The sequence below is a fragment of the Gigantopelta aegis genome, chromosome 9 (genome assembly GCF_016097555.1).
Source record: "Gigantopelta aegis isolate Gae_Host chromosome 9, Gae_host_genome, whole genome shotgun sequence".
In the NCBI taxonomy this organism is placed as follows: Eukaryota; Metazoa; Mollusca; class Gastropoda; order Neomphalida; family Peltospiridae; genus Gigantopelta; species Gigantopelta aegis.
Genome location: NC_054707.1, coordinates 81,380,196 through 81,393,992, shown reverse-complemented (window position 1 = coordinate 81,393,992; position 13,797 = coordinate 81,380,196). Strand labels below are relative to the sequence as shown.

Here is a 13,797-nt window from a genome sequence, read left to right as displayed (position 1 = left end):
ACTGTGTCACAACTGGCACAGAAAGAGCTGCTGTTTAAAACAATGTGAGAGAGCATCATAAATGATAGTACGAATGGTAACCTACTTGATGGAAGCACGTTTCATTCTATAACACTAGTTACTGTGTCACAACTGGCACAGAAAGAGCTGCTGTTTAAAACAATGTGAGTGAGAGAGCATCATAAATAATGTTCTTTTCAATGCTTAGCTAAATGTCGACAAAAGGACATCATAAGTGTGATAATTCCATATTTAAATTCTACTATTTTCAGATGGAATGCTGAGTGCTCGAGCCAAACCCCCGCCGGCCAGTGATTTTGTGGATATATTTCAAAAATTTAAACTTGCTTTTAACTTGCTGGTAAGTACTTCCCTGCCATCCATTTCTTTTCCCTACCCATTAAAACTCCTCTCCTTTCCATTCCATTATCTATCTTTTCCATTCCTTCCAGTCCCTTTTTTTCATCCTTTAAAAAAAACTATCTAGTAACTTTCTAATTCATCTTTTCTGCCTTTTTTTTGACTGAATAAATTATTTAATCAGATAAATTCTGAAATATAAAATGAGATTGTATTTATACGTTTTCAACAGCAATGTTTTTATTTTATCACTTCTAGGCAAAACTTAAAGCCGATAACTGTATCTCAAATGTTGAATAAACCATTTACTCAGATAATGATATTGTATTATTTATACATTTCCAACAGTGATGTTTTTTTGTATTTTTATCACTTCTAGGCAAAGCTTAAGGCCAATATCTATGAAATTTGAAATGAGATTGTATTTCTATTTTCAACAGCGATGTGGTTTTTTGTATCACTTCTAAGCAAAGCTTAATTCCCATGTTGTTGTTCTTCACTTCTAGGCAAAGCTTAAGGCCAATATCTATGAAATTTGAAATGAGATTGTATTTCCATGTTTTTTAACAGTGATGTTTTCTTTTTATCACTTCTATGCAAAACTTAATTCCCATGGGGTTTTTAATCACTTCTAGGCAAAGCTTAAGGCCCATATTCATGACCCGAATGCACCAGAGTTGGTTCATTTCCTCTTCACTCCACTGAGCTTGATCTTCGAGGCGAGCCGAGATCCGGTTCACGGCAACCAGAACCTGGCGGAGCAGGCCTTCGTCCCTCTTATCAACAACGACGCCAAGCAGCTGCTCCTCAACTGTCTGACGTCCAAGGAAATCGAGCTGTGGCAGGCGCTTGGAAAAAACTGGACAATTACACGGTATGCACTATTGTCACTAGAGTTCTAATCATGGCAGGTGCTCGGAAAACACTGGACAGTTACATGGCATGCACTAGTTTTTCTCGAAAAACACTGGACAGTTACACAGTATGCACTAGTTTTACTTGAAAAATAGTGGACAGTTACACAGTATGCACTATTTTTACTTGAAAAACACTGGACAGTTACGTGGTATGCACTATTTTACTCTGAAAACACTGGATAGTTACATGGTATGCACTGTTTTCACTAAAGTCCTAATCATGGCAGGTGTTTGGAAAATACTGGACAGTTTCACAGTATGCACTATTTTCACTAAAGTCCTAATTATGATAGATGCTGGGAAAACACTGGACAGTTACACAGTGTGCACTATGACAACAAAGTCCTAATCATGGCAGGTGATCAGAAAACACTGGACAGTTACACAGTGTGCACTATTGACAACAAAGTCCTAATCATGGCAGGTGATCAGAAAACACTGGACAGTTACACAGTGTGCACTATGACAACAAAGTCCTAATCATGGCAGGTGATCAGAAAACACTGGACAGTTACACGGTGTGCACTATTGACAACAAAGTCCAAATCATGGCAGGTGATCAGAAAACACTGGACAGTTACACAGTGTGCACTATGACAACAAAGTCCAAATCATGGCAGGTGATCAGAAAACACTGGACAGTTACACGGTGTGCACTATTGACAACAAAGTCCAAATCATGGCAGGTGATCAGAAAACACTAGACAGTTACACAGTGTGCACCATTTTTTAGTACAGTCCTAATTATGATAGGTGGTCACAAAACACTGGACAGTTACACAGTATGCACTATTTTCACTAAGTCCCATGACAGGTGTTTGGAAAACACTGGACAGTTACACAGTATGCACTATTTTCAATATCGTCCCATGACAGGTGTTTGGAAAACACTGGACATCTACACAGTATGCACTATTTTCAATAACGTCCCATGACAGGTGTTTGGAAAACACTGGACATTTACACAGTATGCACTATTTTCAATAACATCCTAATCATAGGACAAAAAACACTGGACAGTTACAGGGTATGCGCTATTTTTACTGCTTAAAAGAACACTGGACAGTTACAAGGTATGGACCATTTTCAATAACGTCCTAATCAGTCCACAAAATAATAATTTTTATTGTATATGAAGCTAAAATAATGATGTGGGAATGTTTTGTCATCGACCTTTGATAAATGTATTTGCGGAGTCAAGGTTAAGTAACCCATGAGTACTTAAGGTCTCCTTTGTGTAACTGTCTTGACGGTGAAAAGAAATCAAGCTATAGTGCTTGGGAAAACACTGGACAGTTACATGGTATGCACTATTTTCAGTACAGTCCTAATCAGTCTACAAAATAATAATTTTTATTGTATATGAAGCTAAAATGATTGTGTGGGAATGTTCTGTCATCGATCTTAGCCAGGCGAAGTAACTCATGAGTACTTAAGGTCTCCTTTCTTTTTAAATGTAAATCCAACACCACATGATGCTTCCACTGTTTACACCACATGATGCTTCCACTGTTTACACCACATGATGCTTCCACTGTTTACACCACATGATGCTTCCACTGTTTACACCACATGATGCTTCCACTGTTTACACCACATGATGCGTCCACTGTTTACACCACATGATGCGTCCACTGTTTACACCACATGTTTTCACTGTTTACACCACATGATGTTTCCACTGTTTACACCACATGATGTTTACACCACATGATGTTTCCACTGTTTACACCACATGATGCATCCACTGTTTACACCACATGATATTTACACCACATGTTTCCACTGTTTCCACCACATGTTTCCACTGTTTCCACCACATGATGCGTCCACTGTTTACACCATGTTTCCACTGTTTACACCACATGATGCATCCACTGTTTACACCACATGATGCGTCCACTGTTTACACCACATGTTTCCACTGTTTACACCACTTGATGTTTCCACTGTTTACACCACATGATGCATCCACTGTTTACACCACATGATGTTTACACCACATGTTTCCACTGTTTCCACCACATGTTTCCACTGTTTACACCACATGATGCGTCCACTGTTTACACCACATGATGCGTCCACTGTTTACTCCACATGATGCATCCACTGTTTACACCACATGATGTTTCCACTGTTTACACCACATGATGTTTCAACTGTTTACACCACATGATCTTTCCACTGTTTACACCACATGATGTTTCCACTGTTTACACCACATGATGTTTACACCACATGATGTTTCCACTGTTTACACCACATGATGCGTCCACTGTTTACACCACATGTTTCCACTGTTTACACCACATGTTTCCACTGTTTACACCACATGATGTTTCCACCACATGATGCATCCAGTGTTTACACCACATGATGTTTCCACTGTTTCCACCACATGATGTTTCCACTGTTTACACCACATGATGCGTCCACTGTTTACCACATGATGTTTACACCACATGATGTTTACACCACATGATGTTTACACCACATGATGTTTCCACTGTTTACACCACATGATGCGTCCACTGTTTACCACATGTTTACACCACATGATGTTTACACCACATGATGTTTACACCACATGATGTTTCCACTGTTTACACCACATGTTTCCACTGTTTACACCACATGATGTTTACACTGTTTACACCACATGATGTTTACACCACATGATGTTTCCACTGTTTACACCACATGATGTTTCCACTGTTTACACCACATGATGCGTCCACTGTTTACCACATGATGTTTCCACTGTTTACACCACATGATGTTTACACCACATGATGTTTCCACTGTTTACACCACATGTTTCCACTGTTTACACCACATGATGTGTCCACTGTTTACACCACATGATGTTTCCACTGTTTACACCACATGATGTTTCCACTGTTTACACCACATGATGTTTCCACTGTTTACACCACATGATGTTTCCACTGTTTACACCACATGATGTTTCCATGTTTACACTGTTTACACCACATGATGATGTTTACACATGATGTTTACACCACATGATGTTTCCACTGTTTACACCACATGATGTTTCCACTGTTTACACCACATGATGCGTCCACTGTTTACCACATGATGTTTCCACTGTTTACACCACATGATGTTTACACCACATGATGTTTCCACTGTTTACACCACATGATGTTTCCACTGTTTACACCACATGATGTTTCCACTGTTTACACCACATGATGTTTCCACTGTTTACACCACATGATGTTTCCACTGTTTACACCACATGATGTTTACACTGTTTACACCACATGATGTTTACACCACATGATGTTTCCACTGTTTACACCATGTTTCCACTGTTTACACCACATGATGTTTCCACTGTTGTTTCCACATGATGTTTACACCACATGATGTTTCCACTGTTTACACCACATGATGTTTCCACTGTTTACACCACATGATGTTTCCACTGTTTACACCACATGATGCGTCCACTGTTTACACCACATGATGTTTCCACTGTTTACACCACATGATGTTTCCACTGTTTACACCACATGATGTTTACACTGTTTACACCACATGATGTTTCCACTGTTTACACCACATGATGTTTCCACTGTTTACACCACATGATGTTTCCACTGTTTACACCACATGATGTTTACACCACATGATGCGTCCACTGTTTACACCACATGATGTTTCCACTGTTTACACCACATGATGTTTCCACTGTTTACACCACATGATGTTTCCACTGTTTACACCACATGATGTTTCCACTGTTTACACCACATGATGCTTCCACTGTTTACACCACATGATGTTTCCACTGTTTACACCACATGATGCGTCCACTGTTTACACCACATGATGCGTCCACTGTTTACACCACATGATGCGTCCACTGTTTACACCACATGATGCGTCCACTGTTTACACCACATGATGCGTCCACTGTTTACACCACAGTAAGCAGGTATGAGAAACATTTTAGTTTCCCTTGAAAAATCTTCCTTTCCTTGTTTTATGATAAAATCTCACCCAGGGCTCGACCTGTCTATTGCCAAATCAGCCAGTTGCTAATTGTTATGCAAAGTGGCTCCAGCAATTAAGTCTTTGGCTAATAAAATCCTTTCTTAAATTAACCACATTTTTACAATTTTCAAGGAAATATTGTATAAATCTAAAAATTGTCTGAACCCAAATATGTTCAATGTGAGCCCAGATTTGTTAAAGTTGTTACTGATTAATTGTCTTTATACGCCTACAGGGAAGAGACTGGCGGGCCGCTTTCTGTGTATGTGCCACGCTTTTACGATGGCTGGCAACCAGCGCCAAGCATAATTGATGATGGACCTCAGGTATGCTGCATGTCTTTGTTTCTCTCTCTGAGCATTATCCAGTGGCATCTTTTATTTATTCCACATTGCACAGATTTGAATGATAATATAATCCATGTGCACCTTTTATTTAATCCCGTATTGGACAGGTATGGATGATAAAACATTAAAAAATTATTATTGGGGCAAATATAACTGAATAACTGGACCAAAAAAAGACATTTTTGGATATTTGTACTTCTGTTTTGAAAGAAAAGGTCTTACTGATGTTTTGTTGGTTTAATGAATGTTTTAATTTAAAGTCTGACTTTATAGGTCACAAAGAAACTATCATCCTTACCACCATATTGTATTATATTTATGAGAATGTAGTGCTGTCTTGGCTGTGCTGTATTTTGTGCATGTTAAATAGAGGCATGATAGTAGTGTAGCATTCACATTTATAGTTTATTTATTCACTTTAATTTACTGTTGTAAAATGAAATTTGATATTTTGGATACAAATTTCTCTAAATGTTTTTTTTTTTTTAATTTTACCATGATAGCATTGTTTTGTTTGTTGTTTGTTTTTTATTTGGGTGAATGTTAAAATTTGGAATTGAATTCTTATTATTTTTAATTTCATTATTTTTTTTTTGGCTGGTGGGGTTGTTATTTTTGTTTGTTGATTGTATTGTGTTGATTATGCATGTTGTGACATTTGCACATGAAGTTTCATTCCAAGCCCCGATCCTTCAATAAGAAAATGACAATAAACCCAGAAATACCAAATGAAAGTGATAAAGATCAATTGATATGACTCTTTGAACCCCAGGCATAAGCATTATCATCAAACTCTATAACTGTCATTTCATTTCATTCATTTCAACTTATTTTTGTGCTTATATTCAATTAAGGTTCAAGCACGCTGTCCTGGGCACACACCTCAGTCTGTCCAGGACAGTGGGTTAGTTGTTTCTTGTTAGTGAGAGAGAAGAGGGTGCAGTGGTCTTGCACTTATCCATTGAGTAATTAAAACTCACTCTGGATGGGAGCCAGTACAGGGTTGCGAACCCAGTACCTACCAGCCTTATGTCCGAAGGCTTCACCACGACACCACCGAGGCCGGTAATAACTGTCAAAATGCCATAATATAGTAACAAAAGAGCCATACTTTAAAATGTGCTGAGGTGTCCTTAAATATTCCGTTTCCGTTCTCAGTAAACTCAGTAATCAGGTGGAGAAGAGTGGAAATAATAAAATCTTTTATAATTTGAAATCAAGAAAATGGAAATTATTATGTCACGGAATTTACTTTTTGTACGATCAGATATGTTTTTAAAGACTAAAATAAAACTAAAAGGTCTTTATGAGCAGGTATCATTTATATAGGGTGTCCTTCATAGACAGGTACCTGTACAGTGTACAATGAATAATTAAGATTTTTAAGATGAAATTTGCATTTTACTTAGAAAAAATATTCTTCTATAAAATTCTTCAAAATATTTTCATTGCCACCTATTCTTGGCTGTACTACTACCCACCTAAAATAACTAGTGTGGGAGGAGGAGAATAAGAAACATCACCACCAGAATCAGGGCATAACACTTATCAGTTATGGAACATTTTTTAATTGAAACGGGATCATATTTATAGAACAAAAATGATAGAGAAAAAGGCACTTTTGAAACTTAAAATAGGCACTTTTTCTTGGATTTAGTCCGGCTATTAAAATGAAACTTCATAGGTAGAAATTGGCTATTACAAGACATAAAGAATAATTTTGATTCTTAGTTTGTAATACACATACAGTGAAATCCCTCTCAACCGGACACCCTTGGTACCAAGGAAAATGTCCACTTTTAAGAGGGATCCGGTTTAGAGAGATTAAGTTTTGGACTGGTTTTTTAAAAAAAGGACCGGTTTACCGAGGGTCCGGTTTTGAGAGGTTTCACTGTATATTGTATAAAAATGGTGTTCATAGTAGTGATGTTCATAGTAGTGGTATTCATAGTAGTGATGTGCAGTTATGAAATTTGGCTTCAGTTTCTTTTCCGGTTTCGATTTTGACAAAAGAGTAGAATTTCGGTTTCAGTTTTTATTAATATTTTAATACATTTTTTGGTTTGGCAATAAGAAAAGTTTGCAAAGCTCCAAAAGAACAGTTTGTAGCATGGTTATGTTCCAGGCTTGTGTGTCTATTAAAAAAATAAAAAAATACTAGTCAGCCGGGTCAGTAAATATAAAAATATAAAATATTTTCCATATATAAAATAAACTGTTTGTCAGCATGGTTTATTTTGCAGCTAAAACAAAAAAGTTGTGAAAATAATAAACAAAATATGTAGTCCAAAACAAACTCACTGGGAATACCTCTGCCAAAGTGTAAATACGAATCAAATGGCCTAGTTGTTTTAAATGGGTCAATATCGGACGTCCTCGTTAAATGTCGCACAATATGATAAGAATGGCCGACATCGTGATAATTGTGTTCGTTTGTAATCCGGATTAACTTTAACGAACAATTTATCTTAATTTTCATTTTGATAAAGAGAAAACATTTTCTGATTGCAGTGTTAACAATGAATCTTGTCTTGTGTCTCGAAAATTAACGAAAATAGCCGATATTGAAAAACCCACTGGAAATACCTTATGGGTACAAATAATAAAGTACAGGTACAAATGAAGGGTTCAGACAAATACTAAACATAGATGACTTTTGCAGAAGACATACATGCATAAGAAAACATCACATGGATGTGGTAAAATAAACATTATGTTCAGACAAAGGAGTTTTTTCAAACTTTGCCTTGTTAAAATGGGTACAAGTTTGCATTGCAAGCGACACCGCGCAACATTCAAAATGTGTACCTAATTGGTAGATCAACATCATAAAATGCAAAAATATCAGTCATTAGGCAGGTTATTGTCAGATTTTGGACGAGCACAGTTACGGTTTTTGTTTTTTCTTCTATAACCAAAATGGAACTGATTCCACAATGAACCGCACATCACTAGTTCAGTCAGTGAGTATAATAATTCTGTGTTTGTAGATATTGATGTGAGTATATTAATCATATGTGGACCACTAACAGGTTCAGGGTCAGGTTCAGGTTCAGGTTCCCTTGGAAACGGCCGTTCTGCACCATTCACAACAGATCCGCAGTCGAGCCCAGGAGCAGGAAGCTAGGGACATGGTAGCCGACATGGTAGGCAATAACGGTTATCAGATCATTTAGGTGCTGAACATTCTCAGCGAGGCAGGCAGATAGTTTTTAAACAAAGTGCAAGATTCATTTGGGTTAAATTTAACTTTCCTTCTTAAAGTTCAAACATGCTACATTTTCGCCCCTGGTTTGGAGTGCTGTCTTGTGGTTAGCAGGTTTTAGTACTAATGAGGATTCACTGTAAACTACCGCAAAGGATGCTTTATAGCCATGTGTGGTTAGCAGGTTTGAGTACCAATGAGGATTCACTGTAAACTACCGCAAAGGATGCTTTATAGCCATGTGTGGTTAGCAGGTTTGAGTACCAATGAGGATTCACTGTAAACTACCGCAAAGAATGCTTTATAGCCATGTGTGGTTAGCAGGTTTGAGTACCACTGACGATTCACTGTAAACTACCGCAAAGGATGCTTTATAGCCATGTGTGGTTAGCAGGTTTGAGTACCACTGACGATTCACTGTAAACTACCGCAAAGGATGCTTTATAGCCTTGTGTGGTTAGCAGGTTTGAGTACCACTGAGGATTCACTGTAAACTACCGCAAAGGATGCTTTATAGCCATGTGTGGTTAGCAGGTTTGAGTACCAATGACGATTCACTGTAAACTACCACAAAGGATGCTTTATAGCCATGTGTGGTTAGCAGGTTTGAGTACCACTGACGATTCACTGTAAACTACCGCAAAGGATGCTTTATAGCCATGTGTGGTAGTACCACTGACGATTCACTGTAAACTACCACAAAGGATGCTTTATAGCCATGTGTGGTAGTACCGCTGACGATTCACTGTAAACTACCGCAAAGGATGCTTTATAGCCATGTGTGGTAGTACCGCTGACGATTCACTGTAAACTACCGCAAAGGATGCTTTATAGCCATGTGTGGTAGTACCGCTGACGATTCACTGTAAACTACCGCAAAGGATGCTTTATAGCCATGTGTGGTAGTACCACTGACGATTCACTGTAAACTACCGCAAAGGATGCTTTATAGCCATGTGTGGTTAGCAGGTTTGAGTACCACTGACGATTCACTGTAAACTACCACAAAGGATGCTTTATAGCCATGTGTGGTAGTACCACTGACGATTCACTGTAAACTACCACAAAGGATGCTTTATAGCCATGTGTGGTAGTACCGCTGACGATTCACTGTAAACTACCGCAAAGGATGCTTTATAGCCATGTGTGGTAGTACCGCTGACGATTCACTGTAAACTACCGCAAAGGATGCTTTATAGCCATGTGTGGTAGTACCACTGACGATTCACTGTAAACTACCGCAAAGGATGCTTTATAGCCATGTGTGGTTAGCAGGTTTGAGTACCACTGAGGATTCACTGTAAACTACCGCAAGGGATGCTTTATAGTCAGGCATATACCGTATATCTTCGCCTATAAGTTGAAAATTTTTCACCCAAAAATTATTTTATAACTTGGGGGGTCGACTTATAAGAGGGTAAAAAAAATTCACCCAAATATATTACCGTTTTGGGGATTATTTTACAAGTTTTATTATTGAAGTATGCCCTGTATATATACTCAAATATGTTAATTTGACACATTTATTTTTTATAACCTTTTTTTTTTTTGGCATTAGAATGGTTTTGGTTATGCAAAAAGGCGTGCGATCTCACTCAGATGCCAAGAGAACAGTCCACTTAGTTAAAATAACAGTCATCACTAATAGCAAAAATGTAAACAATACTAACTACCTGTTGCCTGAGTTTATTTTGAAATCTGGTCACTGGCATTAATGGTTGTTCAAACAATGTTTTGTCGGTGATTAACTTCATGAATATTACTGATATCTGCAGTTCACTAGAGCAATAGGGACGTACATAAAAACCAGTGTACTTTCCAGAGTTATCCTCCTTACATGTATTAATATGGCGGCAAAACATGTGATTAATTGATACTTTCAGTTTTATTGTAGTGATCTGTTGTCAGTGTTTATAAATAAAGTTGTTGTCTGTGCACAAAACGATGCTGTACAGTGCCATACAGTAACAGCCAAACAGCTTTCACTATCTACTAAGGGAATATTTCATTTTGATGCTATGTTACTTGTTTGCGATGTACAAAACGTAAAAACCGAAGTTTGTAAAATAATTTTCTTTTTTTCAAATATTGTACATTATTGTTCTCATGTGCTGAAAATAAGAAATACTTCAATATTTATAAGTTGTTTTTCATGGGTCGACTTATAAACGGGTCAATAAAAAAATATGTTTTCAGGGCTTGAAATTAGGAACTCGACTTATAGCCGAGATCGACTTACAGGCGAAGATATACGGTATAACATATAATTTTGCTTTTGCACACACCGAGAAAATGTAGCAGTCAAAGTTACAACTTGTGTGTTTTTGATTGTACATCAGTCACTTTTGCTCTTGGTGTATAACTGAAAACACAGTCATTGTAATGTAATTGGTCTCTCACGGGAACTCTGTTGATATTTTCTATATTAATAGCTATGATGGCATTCCCTGTTCCCGTAAGGTTTTTTTGTTTGTTTCATGAATAGAAATTAAAGTTGCGTACTTCAATTTACAAACGATTGGATTTCATATAGCTGTTCAGGTAGCATGTTTGTTGTATTGCATATCTAATCCCACTAACATGGTTGCATGTGGATACTGAAATGTTTGTTATTATTGGTTCTTGTATTACTGTTGTTACTCATTATATTACTTAATAACTGTAATATCATCGGCTATGCCTAGCCTAAAATAACTTTGTTCAGGATGGAAGTGGAAAGGGGGTAGATATGGGTGGATCTACAAAACACAGTAACATTTATATATGTATAAATAATAAAACTTAGAAAAAAAAGTGTATTATTTAACAAAAGTGAACATTGTGATGTAAATATAAAAGAAAAATTAAACGTCTGCTTTATCAATTGTTATGGTGCCAGATGGTTTTGCTTTAAAAAGATTATTGAAAAGATTGAAACTGAAAGGTTAAATTATGGCTAATATTGAGAGAGAGATAATGATAATGTTAATGATAGACAGATGAGAGAGAGAAAGAGAGAGAGAGAGAGAGAGAGAGAGAGAGAGAGATAGACAGAGCTGGACAGAGATAGACAGAGCTGGACAGAGATGGAGAGGGAGAGAGGGTTGTGTTGTATATGGTATACCACATAAAAAAACCTCCACCCATTTCGCCTTTTATTCAGGTGGCTTTTGGTTAAACCTAAAAGACTACTCTGCATTGAATATTGTTATTAATATTATTTGTTTTCCTGGTATCTTTTGTTAAACCTTAAAAAGGCATTTATTTATGTTTCTTTGCATTGAATATTGCTATTAATATTTATTTTTCTAGTACCATTTTGTTAAATCAAAAAGATATTTATTTATGCATCTTTGTATCGAATATTGCTATTAATATTATTTATTGTTTGTCTTTGCCAGCCACCTCGACGTATGATGCCCTTCGTGCCAGACGAGACAGAGGAGTTCCGATATGGCCGTCAAGACGATGAAATGATCAGTTCGAGTCAGTTCAACTCACGGCCGAGTCACTTCGACTCACGGCCGAGTCCACAGACAGTGGGTGTTCCCATGGGAGCCCTGGGGAACTCGCGAGTCGCAGGCTACCAGGAACACGTGGAACAGCACATAGATAGGTATACACACTGACAGAAAGGAAATGGTTTATTTAATGATGCACTCAGCACATTTTATTTACAGTTATATGGTGTTGGACCACACAGATATTGAGAGAGGAAACCTGCTGTCACCACTTCATGAGCTACTCTTTTCGATTAGCAGCAAGGGATCTTTTATATGCACCATCCCACAGACAGGATAGCACATACCACGGCCTTTGTTAGACCACTGGGCTACATCCTGTCCCTTGTGAATTTCAGGGATGTGAGAGCGACGCAGAAAGCATAAACGCGCTTTTCCATTGTGTCTAAAAACAACAACAATGATGTTCAATCCTATTCACCACACAAGGTTCATTTGCATGTTTTCATGGTTCAAGTTTATGATGTGTGCCTTATATTATAAGTTATAGCCAGATTAGATTTGTTAGCATTGAATGCAATTTTTGGCAGTTCCAGGGGTTGCAAACAACAATTTTTCTTCAGGGGCCCTTGAGCGGCCCCTGGACCCCAGCTGCAGTAGGCTTTTTTGTTCCAGCCCCTCTCACATCCCTCAAATTTTAAGTGCCATAGCAAAATTTCGCTGGGTGGCCTGCTGAATAGGCCACTGGTGAGATGGCCTTACCAACAACATTAAATCTGGTGTATGTTTTTAGATCATATAAAGGAAAATGCACTTTAAGGTTTTTTCTCTAGTTAAAGCAATTCTATTGTCCCTTGCTCATATCTAGTTTGAGAATTATTAACCATATTTAGTCATGCATAGCACTCTTATTACAAAGTGTTGTTATTTCAGGAATTATGAGGCTAATAACATAAAGAAGACCATAGCACTGTATTACAAAGTGTTGTTATTTCAGGACTTACGAGGCTAACAACATAAAGAACAATGTGTAGCACTGTATTACAAAGAGTTGGTATTCCAGGAATTAAAAGGCTAATAATATAAAGAATATCATAGCACTGTATTACAAAGTGTTGTTATTTTAGGACTTACGAGGCTAACAACATAAAGAGCAGCAGAAGAGTAGATCAGCCGTCGGTTCCGATGCCGCTGCAGCCTCGGTCTCGCGGTGAGGAGAACCAGGCCTACTACCAGGAACTGAAACGAATGGGAGTGCAGTGAGTACTGTAACACTGTGTTAGCCGCAGCCTGTCGTATATGGTGGTAATGTCCCCATGATCGGTTACAATTGAAAAGTGATCGGTTTGGCTCTATAGATGTCATGATTGATTATAAAAATCCATAATCGTATATGTGGAAAAAATGTCAATTGTAATTGTTTCTCCAGTTTACATGTTGAAACTGATGTAAATATTGTAGGGGTTGGGATTTGTTTTTATGTGTATGTAAAGAAAAAATTA

The 13,797-nt window shown here is 37.6% G+C and overlaps 1 protein-coding gene across 5 annotated transcripts in view; it reads left to right on the top strand.

Annotated features, from left to right (window-relative positions):
• LOC121381295 (epidermal growth factor receptor kinase substrate 8-like) overlaps nucleotides 1-13,797 on the top strand; it is a 135,965-nt gene that overhangs the window by 72,463 nt on the left and 49,705 nt on the right. For 4 of the 5 annotated variants that reach the window (XM_041510543.1, XM_041510544.1, XM_041510542.1 and 1 more), the window contains exons 12-17: nucleotides 273-361; nucleotides 996-1,234; nucleotides 5,539-5,629; nucleotides 8,683-8,796; nucleotides 12,236-12,450; nucleotides 13,423-13,554. In XM_041510543.1, the coding sequence (XP_041366477.1) occupies nucleotides 273-361; nucleotides 996-1,234; nucleotides 5,539-5,629; nucleotides 8,683-8,796; nucleotides 12,236-12,450; nucleotides 13,423-13,554 (880 nt within the window). The remainder of the gene's footprint in view (nucleotides 1-272; nucleotides 362-995; nucleotides 1,235-5,538; nucleotides 5,630-8,682; nucleotides 8,797-12,235; nucleotides 12,451-13,422; nucleotides 13,555-13,797) is intronic. The other variant, XM_041510546.1, reaches the window with a different exon arrangement.